This window comes from Mus caroli, unplaced genomic scaffold, assembly GCF_978045245.1.
Source record: "Mus caroli unplaced genomic scaffold, Mus_caroli_1 scaffold_13, whole genome shotgun sequence".
NCBI classification, from domain to species: domain Eukaryota; kingdom Metazoa; phylum Chordata; class Mammalia; order Rodentia; family Muridae; genus Mus; species Mus caroli.
Window position 1 is genome coordinate 22,932,198 of NW_028227268.1, and position 22,303 is coordinate 22,954,500.

General features: G+C 42.5%; 1 protein-coding gene across 4 annotated transcripts; it reads left to right on the forward strand.

The window, feature by feature from the left end:
- The first annotated feature begins 857 nt into the window (after positions 1–857).
- Smarce1 (SWI/SNF related BAF chromatin remodeling complex subunit E1) lies at positions 858–21,319 on the forward strand. Of its 4 annotated transcripts, XM_021176463.3 has the most exons (11): positions 963–1,078; positions 2,945–2,996; positions 3,173–3,216; positions 6,350–6,454; positions 10,746–10,826; positions 11,749–11,880; positions 12,112–12,283; positions 16,192–16,364; positions 17,325–17,426; positions 18,331–18,541; positions 21,038–21,319. In XM_021176463.3, exons 2-11 carry the CDS (start codon positions 2,990–2,992, stop codon positions 21,244–21,246), a joined length of 1,236 nt encoding a protein of 411 aa, XP_021032122.1. In that variant the 5' UTR covers positions 963–1,078; positions 2,945–2,989; the 3' UTR covers positions 21,247–21,319. The 4 variants fall into 4 exon arrangements, with proteins under 4 accessions (XP_085685701.1, XP_021032122.1, XP_085685702.1 ...); XM_085829575.1 differs by lacking the exon at positions 2,945–2,996 and having other exon boundaries at positions 858–1,078; XM_085829576.1 differs by lacking the exon at positions 6,350–6,454.
- The last annotated feature ends 984 nt before the right edge of the window (positions 21,320–22,303 follow it).

Sequence of the window (22,303 nt, forward strand, 5' to 3'; positions counted from 1 at the left end):
TGGTCCGCCAAAGTATTCGTTAATTAGTTAAAAAAAAAAAAAAAAAGGCCCTGGAATGGTCCAGAAAGGTGGCTCCACGCACACTCACTGAACAACTAATTACATGTCTAGCCCTTAGAAATCATTGGTAATTATGAAATTGTCCGTTTCAGATGCCTGAAACTTTGTTTTCAAGACTTTCCAAGATAGCAGATGGCCCAATCCCATAAAGAGGGTATCAGATACAGGACCGGCCTGGGAAAGTTCCAGGAGGGCATCACAAAGAAACACTGAGCTGTTTAAAGACAAGCGAGGCTGAGCTGAACTGGCCCTCCTGGGAAGGGATGTGAATTGTCACAGGTATGCCAGCTGGAAGGAGTGAGCTGACATCTGAGGACCCTAGGCGCAGAAACCCGCCGCCATCACTCAACCTCTAGAAACATCTGGGAAAACTACAAAACTCCCGTGTTGCTTTTCGCTTAGGCGGAGGCAGGGGAGCCCCGCTGGGCGCCAGCAAGGACCTAAACGCAGCGACCCAGGTCCTCCCCGCCTACATTCTCCATCTTCTCCATTCATAATTCCATCAGCGGAGGACTGAGGACCAGAGCGAAGGGAAACGCCAGGGTGCGTGGTGTGCGGGAACTGCGTCCCACCCTCTCCCGGGAGAGGCTCCGGCGAGCCTTTCCCCTCCGGCGCCCGCCTCACGCGGCGGCGCCCACCGCCTCAGTGAAGCCCCGGGGCGCGCAGTCTGCGCAGTTCCTGCCGCCGGGCCGCGAACCAGGGCCCGCAACGCGGCCCAGCCTTCTCCGCCCTCCTCGCCGTGACGAATCGGCGCCCGACTGGGACGGGATCCAAATTGGAAGACTTCTGAGGAAACCCAGGAGCCTAACGAAATTAAAAAAAAAAATCCTTGGCGCCCTAAGCCTCTCCGCGTGCTCACTGGAAGGGCTGTTCGCCTGCCGAGAGCCGGCCGCGGCCGGCAGACAATTCCCGGGAGCGTGTGGAAAGTGCGAGCGCGGAAGCTCCGGCGCGAGGGGCGGGGCGAGCGCGGGACAAAGGGAAGCGAAGCCGGAGCTGCGGGCGCCTGCTCGGCCCGCGGGTGAGTGTTTCCCAGTGGGCCCAACCCGGTCGGGGAAGGGTGGCGAGCGGTGGTGTTTCGGCTTGGCGGGACCCCGAGTTCCCGCGGGGTGCTGGGGTTAGGCCTCGGCTGCGAGGCGGGAGCTAGAGCCGGTGCGGCCTCGGCGAGGCCTAGCGGCGGCCGCGGCGGGGCAACCCCGCCCGGGACAGCTCCTCGGAGGCGCCGGGAGTCCCTTTCCGCGGGACTCCCGACGCCGGTGAGCACCAATGCACAACCCCCTGCAGGGGAGTTTGCAGAAAAGCTCGCCCTCCGCCCGCCACAAAACTCCAGGGAAAGAATCTCCGGAAATCCTCTGGGCAAGGCCAGCAGGGATCCTCACCCACCACGAAGGTGGTCGGCCCCCCCCCTTTGTTTATTTTTATTTTTTATTTGGTTCAGGCAGCGACCTAAGGATTCCCGGGGTGGCCTGGAGTGAAGTCTGAGACGGTGTGGGTTGGGTTTAAACCCATCTCTGACAATTCCGGGTCTCTGGCCTTAGACACTTAATCGCCCCGAGACTGTTTTCTTCCTTTGTAAAATGGGGACAGCCGTACGCATCTGGTAGGGTCGTTGTGACTAGTGAGTAAGACTGTGTTATAAGCCTGACCAGTAAGGTAATTAATTCAATAAATACAGAGTTTCGTCCCAGGCACTATGGTTAGATCCACTCACTACTAGAGTTTATATGCTTAGCCCGGGAGAGCAATCATTTGTTAAGTATTAGCAGTGAAGTGTAAGGGACCAGGGACCCTGTCACAGTTTCTGTCGGGGTTCCCCACAGCAAGGCCTACTGGGTGTTGATGGAAGGAAAAACAGAGATGAATTGAAAAAACTTAGCTATTTCCACATCAAAAACTCTTACCCTGATGATTTGAGGCACTTCCTTAAAATGAAAACTAGGAGACAAAAAAAAAAAATGTGTTCACCATCCTTCTAAAAATAAGTTTTCATCTCTTATGCATTACCATTTGTGGTCTATGTTGAGTAAGGAACAAGCTCAGATATGTCCATGTTTCGAGCTGGTCATACTAAGACCAAATTTATGAAGACTTGAGCTACGTTTGAATAATACAGTGATAAATTAGACCATCCCTCCTCTCTTGCAAGGCAAAACCTAGCACATTCACATGTTGTTCAAGGGAAAATGCCGCTGGTCTTTGTAAGCCATGTAGGAATACAGAGACGAGATACAATTCATTCTGTCCAGATGATGTATCAAGAAAGTACCTGAGATAATTTCTGAAATGAGCTGTAAAGGAACAACGAGTGTCCTGTAAGTAGCCTCAGAAAATTGTTCCCGGCTCTTATGAAACTATTTACCAACAAAAGAGAGTGTAAAGTTTGTTATCATACTGACTTACCTTTCACACTGCCTCCAGGAATAAGACATGGCTCTGTTTCGATGAAAGATGTTCCCTAAATAAGGCAGAGCTTCTAATCAGGGGTTATTTGTCAGTATCTGATAGGCCTTGTTGGGGTCACCCGGATAATACATCACATTCTATTGTCATTATTTTTTTTTATCAGTCTAAGTAATCGTTTGCATGGCATCAGCAAAATGTTTTCCATACAAGACGCTGCTCTCAGTATCATAAGCAAAAACCTAAAAATCCATCTCTAATATAACTCTAAATTTCCCAGTAATTTATTTCATCATTTAATTCTGATCAATCAAATGAATGTAAGAACTAGTTAAAAATATGCAAAAGGCTTGATTATTAGCAATTAATAGTGAAGTAATTTTGCTCAGAAATACCAAACTACCCTATTCTTTAGGAAAACATTCTCTTATGCTTGCTGAGTTTTGATTCTCTTTTTTTTTCTTTTTTTTCTTTTTTTTTATTTTAGTGTCTCAGATTCATTCTTAAGGAACTGAGAACTTAATCTTCCAAAATGTCAAGTAAGTTTCAATTTTTATATTTATCAATCTGTGTTAATACGAGACTAATGCCCTAGCAAATGGGAATTCCAAAATACTCTCATTTTTTTTTCTTCAAAGCAGGACCATTGGTAGTTTTGTTGCATAGTATTATATCTCAGTTGTTTACAAGAAGTTATTTATTTTCTTTCAAACAGAAAGACCATCTTATGCCCCACCTCCCACCCCAGCTCCTGCAACAGTAAGTTTTAATTTTCTTGTTAATGTAATAGCCAAGTCTGGCCTTGATACAAAAACCCAGATGTCTTCCACTGACAGTCACTCAGTCATCACAGCCACAGGATAGACAATTCAGCTAAAACCCAGCACTTCCTACCAAATAAAATAACTCCTCTCATCACCTGAGCCAAACCCAACACTTAAAAATACATACGGTGAGCTTCCAGCCTCCTGTGCTCTTTGTTTCCTAACGGGACATCAGTGAGACACTCCTCTCTCGCCATCTTTCCCTGGTGAAGGGTCTTCCCGTTGATACTGAGTAAATGCTCGTTCTGGCATCCTTTATTCTTTTTTGTTGTTTTTAAGCCTAACCTTCAACAGGTTACATTTTCCTCTCACTGTAAGGGCTGGGTAGCTCAGTGGCAAAGCACTCACCTAGCATGTGCAAGGCCCTAGGTTGGAACCCCAGCAACACAACTTTTTTAATTAAACTTTCTTGTCAGTATATAAAAATTTCACATTAAATAAAGTTTCTTGTTCTAAGGATAATTACGCTCGTAAGTCTTATTTTAAAGCTGCTCAGGCCAGGGTTTCGTTACCCATGGGTCAGCTCTTGCTACTGAATTTGGTTCTGTTGGGCTTGCCAACTGATCTGTTTGAAGGTGCCCAGTGGTTGTGAACTGTTTTTACCCAACAAGCTCTTCCCAGCTTAAGCAGCTTGTAAAATAACTATCCAATCACAAGTCCACTTTAACTGCAAACTGTACAGGCCCTTGTTGAAACGCTGAAATGGCTTTCTTACCATTCTAAAACAACAACAAAACGGCCACTTAACATAACCATATCCTACAAAATTTGAATCAGGATTATTTTGATTTGTTTTGTTTTGTTTTGAGACAGGGTCTTTATGTAGCCTAGGCTGGCTTCCAAATGGTGATCCTTCTTCCTCAGCCTCCCAAACGCTGGGATTATCAGCATGCCCAGCCCAAAATTAATTCTTTAATAGCTGCTAGCTCTTCCTTCCATGCCCTCTACCAACTCACTGCAGGCTAGTCTACTTTTATTACTAATGAGTTCCTGTGTCTTTTCTTTTTTGTTTGTTTTCTCTGCTAGGTAACTAGTGTGATTTACTAACCCATAGGTGTATGTTTTAGTTACATTTATCAACAGTTTGTTTTTCCTTAAATGCTCCTTTTAAAAGGCCTACCATACATTCTTAAGTTCACTCCATGTAATACACAGTCTGCAGGGTCGCTTCCGGCGGACTGTAAAGTCCTGTGCTTCATGATTCTTCTTTCTTAAAGAACATTTCTTACCCCCATCTCCATCACATTCCACTCATGGTTGTGTGCAGGTTTAGTTGAGCGATTAAAAGTCTCACCTCAAAAACAGAAGCAGCCCCTCCACTTTAGGAATGGTGTAATTGCAATATACTAGTTTCATTTTTTTAAATTCCCCTATTCGCTTATGTTGTTCTTTAATCAGTGTTCGGAGGTGTCGTTTTTATATAAATACTACCTCCAAGAGTGTCTAGTGAACAAACTTGCTATTATTTTTTAAATAAAAATATTTTAAAAACCAAGATCTCCTTCTGAGTTTTCATACAAAGAAAGGGATCCTTGTTTAACCCTCATCATAATTTCACATTTATACACAAAATCTAGAAACTAGGGATTATAACACCCAGCAAAATGGATATGAAATGAGTTAATCTTTCTCTTTTTTAAATGTCATTGCTTTTACCACCATTATCACCACCCACCCCTTCCACTGCCACCTCTCCAATGAACCACTCCCTGTGGAACACGCCCTTCTCTGTGCCTTTACGATTTCATCTGTGTTTTGCTACTGAAATATGCTTAATTTGCGTCTTTCCTAACTATATGGGCTATAATTGATCACTTTGTCTTCCTCTAAAAAGTATCACATGTGCTGCCTGCTTGAATGTCTTTGGATACTAAGGATATATACAAGGGCATGTTTTAGGAAATGGCATTTATTTTGAAACAACTAAGTTTAGCTGGAATGTGTGAAGTGTACTTTTGTAGAATTGAGGAGAGTTACGTTAATTGCATGTAAAAATGGCATTGCTATCACTTGTTATGACTGAGTGTCACTAAGTCAACTACACTTTTGGTCTCTTCTTTACCACATTCTTTTTACGCACTTTGCTTTGATTTTATGAACACTGGATGTCATTGTATTAGCCACAGGCCACAATTACATAAGAACCCACTGGTGATTATATCAACATGTAATTCACAAAAATCAAGAGTTTTGTTGCTGCAGTGAGCAATTGTATTTGGAAAGGCTGAGAGACTTCAGGAAATCAGATGAAAAAGAAAGTTCAAGTCTGTCAACTAAAAAAAGTAGTTCCCATTAAAATTAAATGCATAAACTGTTGATGATTACCCATGGAAGATGGATCAAAGAAGAGATGGGAGAGAAAGTCTGAGAAAGAATGACTTGCTTAAAGATCAGATAGCACCCCAGTATGAGACCTATGCATTTCTTACAAGTCCTTGTTTTAAAATCATGCATGTGACATCCATTGAATCCAGCATATGTTCTATCCTATTGACAGTTCCTGGCTTCCTGATTTCAGTCTTTTCTCATTTGTCACATATAAAATTATTTAAAGCTGTCTTGGAAAAGCAGATCCATTCCTTGTTTTGTTTTTAGTAAATGAGGGCACTGGTGGCATCCACATAATTGTCAAATAAATCATGTTTTGTTTGCATGTAGTGTTTTCAGACTTTAAAGTTTATCATACTTAAAGCTTTCCTATCTCAAACATCACAGATTGCTAAATTATCTCATACTGTTGACCATGAAATAGTTGTAGATGTTTGCAACTGTAGTGTGATGCTTTCCTCAGAACAAAACACAACATACTCAGTCTCCCAAGCATCCCTGACCCCCACCACGGAAAAGCAGGAAAGAGAAGAAACATGCAGACACCCATGCACATGCAGACTTGCAGGCTGGGTTCACAGTGGAAAAAAGAAACAGTAACAAATGCCAGTTAGAGCCATCATTGCTTGTTTAAACTCAGGTTGCTTTTGCATGCCATATGCAGATCATTTTTCATTTCTGTGTTTCCCTCGTTTGAGCTCATTTCTCATTCGTGTTTTTGTCTCATTTGTTTCCATCAGCAAATGCCCAGCACACCAGGGTTTGTGGGATACAATCCATACAGTCATCTCGCCTACAACAACTACAGGCTGGGAGGGAACCCGGGCACCAACAGCCGGGTCACGGTAGGAGAATCAACTATTACAGCCTCCGGCAAACAACTGGAATTGACCAGAAATGCCTCCAGAGCTAGGTCCTTTTGAATCAGAAGCACAGCCATTTAAAAAATTTAACCTGACTTTTCAACTATTTTATACAGTCTTACACTGAAAAAAAAAGTGCAGTCTGGATATGTACCTGGAAGAAAAGAAATCCCATTCTACTTGGTGATCAGTAGGGATAAAGTCTTGGACCCTTAATGCTCATACTATATATGTAAACAAATGTAGAATTCTTTTGGTAAAATACTTTATGGCATGAAGAGTGTCTTTCATTGTTGAAGGTAATTGGCGTTATTCTCAAGGACATAGTTTCTTACGGAATGCTGGGACTTTGAAGGCCTGTCTCTGTCTGGACTGAAAGCTTTGGCAGACCTGCTTGTCAGCCTTCTACTCTCAGCGGTTTGTCTTTTGGATTTAGTAGGTGACATATCTGAGACTCATTTCTTTCCAGTTTAATACAGAAAAAAAAAAAAAGATTTTACTGTCACCTCAAGGAATTTTGGAATAAAACTTGAATAGAATTAATTCCAGGTGCTAAGTATAGCTTTCCAATCCATTGTAGACAGATGATTCTTAAAACTTGGGGAATTTCATTTCAGTGATTCAACTAAGATAATCAAAATTGGATATTGTACTTCAAAGCTTTTATTTTAAAATTATCTTAAACTCAAAGGAAATTAAGGTAATAAATCCAAAAGTCAAATACCTCCATTAGAATGTGGTATTGGTGAGAATATATACAACACAGATGGCTGTAAACTTTTTAGTACTTTTTTTAGTATGGTTGTCATTTTCTGTATTCATAAAAAAGCCCTCTCACCCTGGAGTGAAGCTAGAGCTGAAAACTCGTCACTCTCAAACTGTATGTCTGTCCTGGTAAGCATGTTGCTTAGCTGGATAGGTTTTGTTTGTCTAATTTTTTTTCATTGTTTTTGCATAATTTGTACTTCATAAGCATATCAAGTTCTATGTGCCATACGTATTTCACAGTATTTGAAAGGGTTCTGACAAAAAAAATTTTTATGCGTGCATTGTGCGATGCACACACTGTGTGCAGCAATACATGTGTTTCCCTGTTCTAAATGTGTTGTTTCCAGATGGAATGAGAGGCAAGGTTATCAGATGATAAAGAGCATTATAGTTCATACAGTAAGCACAGTTAGTTTGAGATCTTTTGTGTTAATGCAGAAATGTATTTATGGATAGTGAGTGAGGAGATGGTTCTGAATAGCTAGCTCTATATGATTAAAGCTCTTGGTGGCCATGTTAGTAGAGCAGGAATAGCCATGTGATCCTAGAGTAACTTAGTTTGGCGTTTGTCTAAACAGCCAGCTCTTAGTTTGTATGAAGCTTTGAGACTTCTCTGTTGACACAAAGTTAGATAATACAGTGGAAACTAGAAAAAAGGAGAAAGACTCCTTGTCTGGGCCTAGGTTGGTCATCTGTTTTCAACCCTCTCCTTCCTGGGGAATGGAAGAACTCAGAAAATTGAGCTCTAGCTTCAATATAGGGGAGAGGTTAGGCTAAGAAGTTTGGTGTTTCCGTTCTTTGTAGTTGTTTCCTTGTATTCTTGTCCTTTTGTCCTGTTATCACCAGACTGAAGGCTGCTCAAACTGCTAGAGGCCCAGGGGTTTGCATTCTCTTTTATCCTTACTGTTTTGGGACTCACTTGCTTATAAAAGGTGTTTGTAGAGAATGACCCCAATGGTGCACTCGTGGGGAATGCTCCTCCTGAGTAAATTGTTGTCTATAAATAGCCACAGTGATTTGGGGGAATAATTCTGTGCAACCCTAAGCAAGTTCCATGTGGGAAGTTTTCAGAAAATAAAGCACTTAGGTACCAGGTTGAGACCTTTGGAGGACTTGGGACAGCTTTGAGTGTAGCCCATGCCTGATGACTCTGTTCAGGTGACGGTTCGTGTTCTCGGATACACAGGTTTGTAAACAGATTGAGACAAAATGTTAAAAGCAGCCTTTACTTCTTGCTAATAGAAATCCTCTCTCCAGAAGAAAAGTCATAAATAAGGCCTTACCAGAGACACAGCTAAGAATTGAGAAAGAAAAACATTTTTTGCACTGTCCAAGATGAATCAGTCACAAGATTGTGGACTTTATCCACCGATTGCCTAGGACCTAACTTTTAGATAAGGACAGTTTTAACAAGCATAAGTGTTTGCTTCCTCTCGTCCAGTTCATAGGACTGGGAAGACAGAATTTGGATAGATGGAGAAGCGGTGCTGAGGGTGGGTGTCCTCATAGCAGTAAGGAACGCTCCTCATGGACAGAGCAAAGCTGATCTCTCCAAAATCTTCTTGGGCCACTCGGGAGCACAGCACACACAACAGCAGCTGTTTCTAGTTGAGTCTTAACAAGAAAGGATTAAACAAGGTGCTCAGTGAGAGCAGAGAAATGTTTTTGAGGCCGTTAGAAAGATGTCAGAGATGTTAAGCAAATTAGTCATGTGTGGTGATAAAGATCTTCAAACCAACTGGAATTTATTCTTAGGGAATGGGAGAGCATTGTTTTGTGTTGTTTTGTTTTTTATTTGTAAACTGATAGTGCAATAATAATATGAATTCAGTATTATTTGAGTACATTTCTTTGAGAAGGGGGCGTGAATTAGCAAATCTATTAAAGTTCTAAAATAGTCTTTGGAATATATGAGCAAATATTACTAACTTTGTTTTTTAAATGTTTTAATTTATACTTAAAACTTAAAAAGTATACATGTTAATTAACTGTTAACAATATTTTGGCACCTTCAAATATTGGCACAACTTTTTTCTTTTCTTTTTTTCTCTTCTTCTTTTTTGGAACCCACTTTGTGTTCCAAAAGTTTGTGTGGAATCTGGATTGAAATGTTTTCTAGTCACTTCCTGGGTTGAGAAGCAGGCTTCCATGGTGTAAAGTTACCGATGACTCTGACTTCTGCCAACTGTGGTGCCTGCTTCCCTGGTGGCTGCTCTAACCACTATGACAGTTTCTGCCTCCAGGTCTCATTCCATTCCATTGCCCACTGCTGGCTAAGACCAGATCTGTCTGTGAGTCAGAGCAGCAAGGATCTGCCAGTGTGTGTTTTGCTAATTAGAGTAAAGCACTCCTCTTTCCCATTCTTGCAAGAGGGTCAGGACCAGGACTCCCCTCGTAATGTCAAGTCGGATAGTCCACATTACTTCTTATTTTGGCTCCTCCATCAAAGCACTGATAAAACAAGGAGATAGAAAAGTTGAGAACCAGTTGCCCTTGGAGTGGCAGCTTTACATGGGACTTCTGCTGAAGTCCCTGATGTCTCCTGGCCTGTTTCCTCACAGACAGGAGCTAGCACTTGACTCTCCCACCAACTTCCCCACTACTGTTCTGAAAGCATTTTAGCCCCTTTACTTGTATTTTCTTTTTCCATGTGGCCTGCCTGTCCTTGTCCTTGTGGCTTTTCCACAGAAGCAGCATTGAGGACTGGGCCTCAAAAGTAAGATAGCAAGGCCGGGAGTCCCGTGCTCAGGGCTTAAGGTGGCTCTGTATTTCTGCAGCCATAGGCATGAAGACAAGAAAAGTATGACTTGAGTTCACACAGCTTGTCCCCTGTAAGAAAATATGCCCCAAGACTGCAGAAATAGAAAACTATGAGACTAAAAGTTTAACAGACATAAATCTCTATTTCTAAAGGAATTTTTTTTCTTTTCCTTTTTTTTTTTTTTAATTTTTTTTTTTTATTTGCTAGATTTCTTGTTAGCGCCTGTTTCTTATTGGTAATGTTTTTAACCTGGGAGATGGTCTTTGTGTTGTTTGTATGAGAGTGCATCCCTGACATGTTAACAAGATCCCCTGTAGACAGTGTGTATGGTAAGTGCTAAGAGCTCAGAGTCTACAGGTAAACCAGTGTTGACTGTAGGTGTAATGGAACTGAGCAGAATAAAAGGATACCAGGTAATGTGCTAAATGTGAGCTGTTTGGCATATAGCTTCCATTTTCAGTGTATGGATTATTATATAATATTTTATTCTTGCAGGCAGCTTGTCAAAACAGTGGCAATAAACTGCTAAGTAAAACGTTAAATATCATGTGTTTAAAGTCGTTTTCTTCTGATATAAACATTTCTGAATTTGCAGTGATGTCTATTTTCTTTGGAGGAAATATAAGGATCTTGTATCCATGGACGAGTAGAAGAAAGGCGCATTAGAATTTTTAAGGGACTTTCTTTTCAGGTGGCAGTGAGCTCCTTGCAGTTGAATAATGAATATATTTCACTCTTTTACAGGCGTCCTCTGGCATTACGATTCCAAAACCTCCAAAGCCACCAGATAAGCCGCTGATGCCCTACATGAGGTACAGCAGAAAGGTGGGTGCCGGAGAGCTCCGCCTACTGGCCTTACGTGCAATTTCAGGCTGGCTTGCCATCTTCTTTATACATATTTGAGGGAAGAATTTTAAAACTTGTACTTTTTTAAGTAGTTCATTTTCATTTCAGAAATCCAGAACTCAGGAGCATGGTTAAATTAACTGCTAAAATCTTTTTAAACAGATTAGTCTACAGCCATGAAAGTGATATCTTTTTGAAAATATTGAAAAACATGAGAAGAATGTTAAATAGAAAGGAGAGTATAAGACTGTATATATTAATACCTTATAGTGCTGCATGCCTTTAATCCCAGCATTTGGGAGGCAGAGGCAAGCAGATTTCTGAGTTTGAGAACTCTACAGAGTGAGTTCCAGGACAGCCAGGGTTACACAGAGAAACCCTGTCTCAAAAAAACCAAAAAATAGTAGTAATAATAATAATAATAAGTCTGGGAGGTAGTTCAGTGGTTCAGTTCACTTGCCTGACTACAGTAAGAGCGCTTAGGTTCAATTCCAAGAGTACCAAATGAATTAATAAGTATAGTAAAAATATTGATCATAGTTAATACATATGTATTTGGTAGTATGACAAATTAACTACCTCTGAATTGACTTGAACAGTTAGAGACTTAGAGTTAATTGTTCATTTAATTCTCTACGAGTGCAAACAGTGATTAGTGATGCCCTTAGCTTAATCAGTTTGAAATATTTATGAGGAAATGACAGTGGTAAGATCCAGTGGGATAAGGAGGACATGAGGTAAGCCAGCTGTTGGCAGTTTTGAAACAGGCTGATTGCTACAAAGGAGTTTGATACTATCTTCTTTGCTTTTTCTTGTATTTAAACGTTTCCATATTAGAGTGTTTTTAAATGACTATATACTTAGGCACTAATATTGAATTTTCAACTATTGACTTTTTAAGGTCTGGGACCAAGTAAAGGCTTCCAACCCTGACCTAAAGTTGTGGGAGATTGGCAAGATTATTGGTGGCATGTGGCGAGATCTCACTGATGAAGAGAAGCAAGAATATTTAAACGAATACGAAGCAGAAAAGGTAGGAGGACTGCCTTGCTTATTATTTATAAAAGAGACCAAGCGTGACCAGATGGCTGAGCCACACTGCACTTTTGTCCACCAAGCCTCACCCATCTGAGTGGCACATTCTTTGTTCTGTCCCGACATCCTGTTTTACCTTTCCCGCTGATGTTCAGAGGAACAGTGCAGGTGCCCACGCTGGCCTGTAGAGTAGAATGTACATTATAAAACCAGCCCCTTTGACTTTCAGATAGAGTACAATGAGTCTATGAAGGCCTACCATAATTCCCCTGCGTACCTTGCCTATATTAATGCAAAAAGTCGTGCGGAAGCTGCATTAGAGGAAGAAAGTCGACAGAGACAGTCTCGCATGGAGAAAGGAGAACCTTACATGAGCATTCAGCCTGCTGAGGATCCAGATGGTAAGGTGGAAAATGGGGCTTTGTATATGTATTCTCTCTGAATTAGAAAAGAAATCTTAGTTCAAGGCATTTTTATTCTTTTAAATGGAAAAGCATAATTTTAAGTCTTTTTGTAGTATTAAGATTTTAAGTAGTAAGATTTTTGCATGTGACTTTCTCATGGAAAAAAAATTCTCCTTACAGGGTGGAAAATTATCAAAGAAAAAAAGCTGTATTTATTACTTTTCAAAGTCTTTATACTCAGAATAGAGGATTTGTTTGATTTCGAGACAGGGTCTCACTGTGTTGCCCAGACTTACCTGTTTCTCCAGTCTCAGCTTCCAAATTCTGGGATACATTTTTGCTGACACACCCTGTCTTTGGTTTTTGAGACAGGGTTTCTCTGTATAGCCCTGGCTGTCCTGGAACTCACTTTGTAGACCAGGCTGGCCTTGAACTCAAAAATCCACCTGCCTCTGCCTCCCGAGTGCTGGGATTAAAGGCATGTGCCACCACGCCCAGGTGACACACCCTGTCTTAATTAGGGTTTCTATTTCTGCACAAAACAAGCAAGATGGAGAGGAAAGGGTTTATTTAGCTTCCACATTGCTGTTCGTCACCAAAGGAAGTCAGGACTGGAACTCACACAGGACAGGAACTTGGAGGCAGGAGCTGATGCAGAGGCCATGGAGGACTGAATGCTGCTTATTGGCTGGCTCTGTAGATTGACCTTGAAGGCAGAGATCCCCATGGCTCTGTCTCCTGTGATGCTGGGGTTAGAGGTGTGTACCAACATGCTTGGATCTAAATTTAGCTGGATGGGACCAAATCCCTTAATGTCTTATTTCCTAGAACATACAATTCAGCTCCATTTGACTTCCTGGTGTCTCTTTAATACCTGAACCATATATTTTATGTTTTTCCTTTTTTTTTTTTTTTGGTATTTTCTTCATTTACATTTCAAATGCTATCCCAAAAGTCCCCCAGACCCTCTCCATGTTTTTCCTTTCTAAGCTTGCTGCCCTTATTCAAAATGCTCTTCATGAGACTTAACCAGGGAACAAAGTCTCTATTGGGCTTTTTGAGACTTCCTTTGTCAGTGCAGTTAATATAAGTTCTCTTTACCTTAGCCTCAGGTAGACTCTTCAGACAAGGGCAAAAAAGCAGCCACATTCTTTACCAAAATACCACAAAACAGTCTCTAGGCCACATACTGAAATTCTTCTCCACTGAACCCTCTTGGGGTCCGCACAGTTCAAATCACTCTCAGCAACAGTCTTCCATATTCCTATTAGGATGGCTCATTAAGCCCCACTTAAAGCATTCCAATGCTTTCCAAATCAAAAGGCTATCTGGTATGCAGCCCTGTGAAAGGGTTGTTTGACATACACATGGGTCATACACCACAGTTCTAGGAGGACTTGAGAGACGGAAACGTGCAGAAAACCAAGAGACAGAAGCCTTGTCTGGCCTTGTCTGTGAGGGCAGCATCCACTGGCTTCTTAGAGGAGTGTCTGAAGGTCCACAGGACTAACCTTGATAGTCAGGGCTTTCTAAATGATTCTTCAGCAGCAAGCAAGCCTCTGTATGTAGCAGGGTTTCCTTCCTAAAGCACGGTCCCCACATCTGTCTGAAGTGCTAAAAGGATTAGGTCGTGGGTGGAGAGATGGCTCAGCAGTTAAGAACACCAACTGGTCTTTCAGAGGTCCTGAATTCAATTCTCAGAAACCACATGGTGCCTCACAACCATCTATAATGAGATCTTATGCCCTCTTCTGGCATGCAGGTGTACATGCAGATAAGAGCATTCGTGCATAAATCATTGTTTAAAAGGGGGGATTAGGTGGTTCAGAGACAAGCTTTGTTTTGATTTATATTGGAAGGAAAACACTTGCTTTGTTTAATGAGTTAGTGTAAAGAAAACTATTCAGCAAATACTGATTCGGGTTACTACCATGCATGTGGAGGGGACAGCAGGATAAAGGAAATACTCTGGGGTTACTAGAAACGAGCATCCATGCTGGGCGGGGTGGCACACACTCAGCAGCATCCCAGCACAAGATTCACACAGATAGAGAGGGCTTTTTAAATGACTCTCAAGAAACTAGGGCAGGAAGGAAGGCTGCTTTGGTGAGTTCAAAGCCAGCCTGGGCTACATAGTGAAATTTTGTCTCAAAAAGATCACACCCCTTGCTGTACATCTCCAGGACCCATGTAAATTGTGTGGCTTGGCACATCCCCGTAACACCAGCACTGGGAGCTGAAACAGGCAGATTCTGGCACCTCCATGGGCAGCTAACCTAGCCAAAATGGTAAGCTTCCAGTTCACTGAGAGGTGTTGTCTTAAAGGGATAAAGCAAAAAGAGATAGAGAAGACACGTGTTACCTCTTCTGGCCTCCACATGTATGTACATGTGTGTGCACACCTGTAAACCACATGCATGCATTACATCAAAAAAATAACCCCCACACATAAACATATAAGCCAAATGTGTGATATATGTACCTAAGTTTAGATGGCACCTTTACAAGCCATGTACAAGTATAAACTGGCAAAATTAAAAATAAGTTTAGAATCAAGTATCTGTGAGTAGTGCGTGTGTGAGTGTGTGTGTGTGTGTGTGGGTGCCTTCCTCATCTCTTGTTGTGATAAGGTTGGGTCTGGTGTGTGCACGATGCTTCCCTCTCCAGGTACATGTGGAAGGTAGAGTGACAACCAGATGGTTCCTGAATTGCTTCTCTGCACTATTTTTAGACAGAGTCTCTCTCAGTGAAACTAGAGCTTGCTATTTTAGCTAGAATGACCAATGAGTCTCCAAGATCTGCCACACCCATCTTTTACTTGGATGCTGCCTAGGATCCAAATTTAGATCCTCATGGTTGCCCAGCAAGTGCTTTACCCCAGCCTTTAAGTCAAGTTGTGTTTTTCTACAAGATTAGTTTGGGTCTTTACAAAAACTACCTGGAAAACACTAAATGTTACTAGAGAAGATGGTGATAAATTAATTTTACAAATGGATATTTTTCATTAATTTTAACAACCATGATAAAACTACTTCCCAGTTACAGTGTAGCATCTATCAAGTGCCTTTGATTATTACTAGGAGAATGGAACATTTGGCAGAATTTCAAGTTCTGCCATCACATGTAGGTGTTACATGGATCCTAGGACTAAAAGAGATGTGAGCATTTGTTGTTGGTATTTTAACCAAATACCAGATACACATCACCACATCACTTCTTTTTTTTTTCTTTTTCTCTTTCTCTTTCTCTCTCTCTTTCCCTTTCCCTTTCTTTCTCTCTCTCTCTCTCTCTCTCTTCATCTTCTTTTTTTACTTTTTCTTTTTCAAGACAGGGTTTCTCTGTGTAGCCCTGGCTGTCCTGGAACTAACTATATATAGACCAGGCTGGCCTTGAACTCAGAAATCTGCCTGCCTCTGCCTCCCTAGTGCTGGGATTAAAGGTGTGCGCCACCACTGCCCGGCACCCATCACCCATCACCTCTTAATACACAGTTTCTCAACCTTCTAGTGCTGCCTTTAATACAGTTCCTTATGGTGTGGTGACCCCTAACCATAAAATTACTTTTGTACCTACTTTATAACTATAATTTTGCTGCTGTTAATAATCATAATGTAAATATCTAATAAGTCAGATATCCAGTATGCAGCCTGTACTCCCTATGAAAGTGTTGTTTAATTCCTCAAAGGGTTCGAGACCCACAGGCCTTAGTGGGTTTATGAGAACAACACTTGGGTGGGTTGTGTCTTCTGTCTCTGTGTGGTTCTTACCATAGCCTGCCCAGATGCCTCTGATGTTAGGCAGGCCCACCTGCTAGGACCCTGAGGACCACACTTACTGAGTGACTGTTTGTTCACATTGTTGTGATAAGTGGTCACCTAATCTCCAGGACATTTCATTCATTCTAGACTATGATGATGGCTTTTCAATGAAGCACACAGCCACTGCCCGTTTCCAGAGAAACCACCGTCTCATCAGTGAGATCCTCAGTGAGAGTGTGGTACCTGATGTGCGGTCGGTTGTCACAACAGCTAGAATGCAGGTCCTCAAGCGACAGGTCCAGTCTTTAATGGTTCATCAGGTAAGTTCAGAAAACATTCATTATAATAGAAGGAGTCTGTGTCACACATCCCAGGTAGTGTGATGTTGTGGTAATTCTCCAACCCAAATATGCCCCAGCAATGAAAACACAACTCAATTAATAGGAATACAAGCTGTGCCCCTAGATTGGGCAGATCTACCGCTACACTCCCATCTTCCCCACCTCCTCCTCCTCTCAACTTTCAGCTCCACCTTCCCTTTTTTTACCCAATCACCAGCTCTAGCCTTTATTTTGCCAATTAAGGTGGGAAGAAGGTTTGCAGGAAATCACCTGAGTGCAGCCCCTCACAGGAGACCTGAATTAGCATCAAATTACAAATAGCCTCAGAGCTATCTGCAGCAGTGTGACTCCGCTACAGTCATAAGTAGACCTGTGAAGTAGTGCCACCTGAGGCTGAAAGGAGGGGACCATTCAGGAAGCTTAACAACTTTGTCATTGAAAACTGTAATAGAACATTGTGGTGGCAAGTATATCTATTAAGAGATGGATGCAAACTGAAGAATTTAGGGATCCCATCAGCCTTTGCTGCATTACTATAAAATGCCCCCCAGGTTTATTCATCACCATCTTATCAATCCCAGCATGCCTCTATGCTACACTTTTAAAATCATAGCTAGATTTCATTTTTTTAATGCAAAATTAGTGGGCTGGAGAGATGGCTCAGTGGTTAAGAGCATGTTCTGCTCTTGCAGAGGTCCTGAGTTCAGTTCCCAGCACCCATGTAAGGTGATTCACAAGTGTCTGTAATCCAGGACACTCGGTGCCCTCTTCTGGCCTCCATGGGCTTCTGCACTGGTGTGCGCACCCACACGCACGTACACACGATGGAAATGTCAAATTACACTTGAAAGTATTATTTTTAAATGGCATGCTTTCTGCACTTTACATCTGCCTTAGAGAAGACTCATAACGATACATATCTGGTCTGACATCTTACAGCGGAAACTAGAAGCCGAGCTCCTTCAGATAGAGGAACGACACCAGGAAAAGAAGAGGAAATTCCTGGAAAGCACAGACTCCTTTAACAATGAACTTAAAAGGGTATCCATTCCATTCTCTGACTACCTTTATCATGCGCCAGTTGCTATTTTTCTTAAAGTAATGTTTCTATTGAGTGTTGGTCACTTTATTTTTTTTTTTTTTTAAGATTTATTTATTTATTATATGTAAGTACACTGTAGCTGTCTTCAGACACTCCAGAGGAGGGCGCCAGATCTCGTTACGGATGGTTGTGAGCCACCATGTGGTTGCTGGGATTTGAACTCTGGACCTTCGGAAGAGCAGTCGGGTGCTCTTACCCACTGAGCCATCTCAGTGTTGGTCACTTTAAAACAATACTAACATCACAGCACAAACTCTACTATCTTTATAATAAATTAGCGGTGTCATGTAGTATACATATAAGGACTAGGCCCTCAGGTAATAGAACCCTCCAGTGCTTTGTTAAAATCTTTGTAGTTGTAAATTATTTTCACTTTTTTGTAATTTATTCATAGATGTCTTCATTAGATGTAGTTCAGTTGCATTTTGAGTAAGTCTCGCTGGGCCTGGTGGCACACACCTTTAATCCCAAGCAGAGGGAGCAGGATTCAACTTCAAGGCCAGCCTGGTCTACATAGTGAGTTCCAAGATTACATAGAAAGAATATATCTCAAGAAAGCAAAACAAGCCAAAAATTCAATGACTGAATAAATAAGTAAATCCCAAGTTTGCTAACTGAGGTGTGAGTGGAGGTCCTGAGGCAGCCGAGTCCTAGGAGCCCAGCAGCCCTGCCCCTGCGTGCCTGACGGTGGCTAGATCAGCTCTTTTGTCCCGTCGCTTCAGGGCAAACCATTGCTTTCCTTTTGTCCCTCATGTAAATACATAAGCCAGGAGACAACTTACTTGACTCTGAGTTTCTAGGAAGAAAGAATGCTGAGCTCACTGATGTGTTCTTCACAACCAGTTATGTGGCCTGAAGGTAGAAGTAGACATGGAGAAGATTGCAGCTGAGATCGCACAGGCGGAGGAACAGGCCCGCAAGAGGCAGGAGGAGAGGGAGAAGGAGGCAGCAGAGCAGGCTGAGCGCAGTCAGAGCAGCATCGCCCCTGAGGAAGAGCAAGTGGCGAACAAAGCAGAGGAGAAGAAGGATGAGGAGAACATCCCGATGGAGACAGGTAACCGCCTCCTCCACACCCAGGAGGTGTGAGGGCCCTGACAGCTGGCTTCTGGCTGTCCTTCCTGGATGCCTTTCAGCAGTCTGCACTCTTCAGTCATTCCCTGCGACACTCCAGTCTTATTCTTTCTCCACAGTAGACTCAATGCTACTGTTGCTGGCTCCACAGTGCAGCCCAGTGGTGTCAGTCTTGTTGTCTGAGCTCCTGTCGTACCCAGGTGGGTGGGTGTGGCTCTGCAGATAGACAGACAGACGCAGAGGGTCCTGCCTGTGAGCCCGTTGCTGACAGTGACGTCACTGAGTCTCATCTCCTCACTTGAACAACACCTGCCTCCATGAGTGCACTCTGCTGCGGATTTGACATAGGATAATAGGCAATAATATTTTAACCTTTACGGCTACTATTTACATAAAATATAACATTGTCCCTAAGATATGTTGTCTTTGTCCTAAGATGGCATTGGGCAAAGTAAAAGCAGTAAGCCCAGGCTTACTCCATAATTCTGTAAGTAAAGTTTGACTGGATGATGGCCACATTCATGTGTTGCCACACTGTATGTGACAGCTTTGAGGAGACAGCAGTGTGTGTGTGTGTACATGAATATATACACCTATACATGCACATATACATTTGTGTATATGTACATGTGTACATGTATGCATAATACATATCTGTACCTGTGTGTGTGTAGTTTGGGACTTGAGACAGACTTCCTGGCCCACAAAGCCCACCGTGATGACTGTCTAAGCTTTACATGTTGGTAGCCGACCAACCTCGCCCTAGAACAATGGTTTGGTTTTCCTGAATAAAGGCATTCCTCATGGTTCAAGGGTTTTTTTTTTGTTTTTAAGAAAAAGGTAAAACTTAGATCAAATACTGATGACCTTGGATAACCTTGGCGTTTTTGAGATCACCTTGTCTGTTGGCACTATTGGCCCTGATAATGGATAAACAGGAGTAGGTCAAAGGTAGTTAGGGGACACTAGCAATTGCTGGTAAAAGGGACACGGGCATACTCTCTCTGTACTCAAACAGCAACTCCTGGCAATGTTTAATGAAACATGAGAATCTCTACCAGGCATTTATACACTGTTTATTTAACTCAGCAGGTTATCTTTTCAGACAGTCTGGTTTTAATCAGCATTGTCTGGGCTCCTTTCTGGTTTTGTAAACCTGGTTTTGTTTTTGGGGGGTTTTTGGGTTTTTTTTTTTTTTTCCAACCATAAATTTGGGGCTGAAGCACATTTTTGTGGCTACCGCAGACGCTTGCAAATCAGAGTGTGGTTCCTTGCTCATCTTGCAGCCAGGCCGTATTCTCAGTCTTGAATCTGTTCTGCCCTGCATGAGGTCTGTCTATCCTGACGGCATCTGGATGGTTACGGTGTTTGTTACTCCGATGTCCGTCTTCTAGCTTAGGGAAAAGAAAGAGGAGGAGGAACCGAAGGAAAAAGTTGGAGATGTCAGAACCTTATATTCAGCTTCCTAAGGAAGTGGCTTAGCTTCTTTCTGTGCCTTTGTGTATTTCAGGCAGGGTCTTGCTGTACTGTGTTGGCTAGGCTGGCCTCAGACTCCTGAGGGCAATCTTAGCCTCAGCCTCTGAGTAGCCGAAGCTTCTGGTGCTACTGCTGCCTCTCGCTTCTGGCTTCCTTTTAATGTGACATTTAAACCAAGTCTCCAGAAATATTTCAATGTTATCAATATTTTTAAATATTTAATCCTAATTATTAACATTCTAGGCTAGACAGAAAGCTTAGTAGATGTGACCTGAGCTCCTATGTAAAGAGCATGGTAGTACATGCTCATGATCCAGGACTGGGGAGATAGAGATGGGCAGCTCCCAGGGCTCATTGGCCTGCCAGCCTAGCCTGCCGGTCGCTTCCAGGTCAGTGAGAGATCCTGTCTCAAAAACGTGGGCAGTGACTGAGGAGCAGAACTTGTCTCCTCTGACTCACGGACACACACAAGGCTGTAACTGTCTTACATTCTTTTGTCGTAGCAAATCTTTGAAATCCAGTGTGTGTTTTATATACTTTTTAAAAATAACTTATTTTTATTGTATGTACATTGGTGATTTGAGTACATGCAGCTCTGCGTAAGAGTGTTGGTCTGGGTCTCCTGGAACTGGAGTTACAGACAGTTGTGAGCTGCCATGTGGGTGCTGGAAACCGAACCCGGATCCTATTGAAGAGGAGCTAGTGCTCTTAACCACTGATCCACCTCTCCAGCCCCTTTCATATACTTCCTAATTTCAGAATCTCAATTCTCACCACAAAAGTGTTCGGTATGTATTTAAATTTTGTAATACTTTAAGTAAAAATGTAGATTTTTGTACCCTGAGTTTGTCTCAAATATTGGTAAATATTCCTGAATCATATTAGGTCATCTCAGGGCTTCTCCACGTTTGGCTATCCTATCAGACAGATCATCTTATGCCATCAGAATAGTTAAGAGTGAATGTTTTTCTTGGAACTGATGGTGGTAAATGTATGGTTTCAGAGGAGACACACCTTGAAGACACGGCAGAGAGCCAGCAGAATGGTGAAGAAGGCACGTCTACTCCTGAGGACAAGGAGAGTGGGCAGGAGGGGGTTGACAGCATGGAGGTGGAAGGGACCAGTGACAGTAACACGGGCTCAGAGAGCAACAGCGCCACAGTGGAGGAGCCGCCCACAGACCCAGTGCCAGAAGACGAGAAGAAGGAGTAAATGTTGCCTTGTTTTATGTGACCTAAAACTTTTTTAAATGAAAAAAAAAAATGTGGGTTTTTTTTGGTTTTAATGGTGTTATGTGGTCTGTGTATTGATTATTTACTTTTCCGTTGATACAACATGAAGGTCTTTGAACCCTCAGCATCACAGCCTGATGCCAGCCGCTCACCTTTCTTAGCTCTCAACTTCCGAAACCTCAGAGCTGAGAGTAATCAAGAAGACACCCATCTTTCTTTGAGAACTGCCTTGGCTGCTGCAGAATCGACTTCCGAATGCCTTCCTTCCGCTCACGTGGTGCTCACCAAAGCCATAGCTTTAAACCCTTCCAGCCCATCCGCAGCTTTCCGAGTCCCTGTCTTGTGTACTTAGACAGAGTGCCCTCTTAAACATGAGGGTGTCTCTTCACTCACCCTTTCTATGTCCCATGTCAGACACCAGGAGTTCTCTTACAGGGTAGGGTGTAGCCAGAAACTGACGAACACAGATCAGACTGGCGAGACACAGATCAGATGCCTCTGGGGGGGCGAGGGTGGGGGAGCAGGGGGGGTACAGTTGTTCCTGCTGTGGGTTCCTTGTTGGTGAGAGCTGCGCCTGCTCGTCTATAGTGCTGTTCAGTGTAGTCGATCTGGGGTGTGTTCTGGGAAATTCATCCTTTTTGTACAGGGGAAAGAAACACTTTTTTTTTTTTACCAGATTGGCTTTCCAAAGACACGATAGATGGCAGAGCTTAAGGAATGGAATGTTCTTATAATGGACTACAGACTTCAAAGTGGTTGGCCCATTCCAAAAGGAAAACGGGAATTCCGTTCATCCACTTGAGCACACTTCACAGTGATGAAAACCTCAAAACTCGAGGTCCCATAGATCAGAGCTGAACCTACTTTTTTGATAACCCCTGTTGTGGTCTTAGAGACTAGAAACAAGATAGTTTGTAGTGTGTGCTCCCTAAAATCTAGAATAGATTTTTACTGAATAGTGGTATATATGACGGTATATGTTTCTTAAAGGTCCAAACATAATAAAGAAACTAAGACAAAGGTCTCAGTGTTTTTAT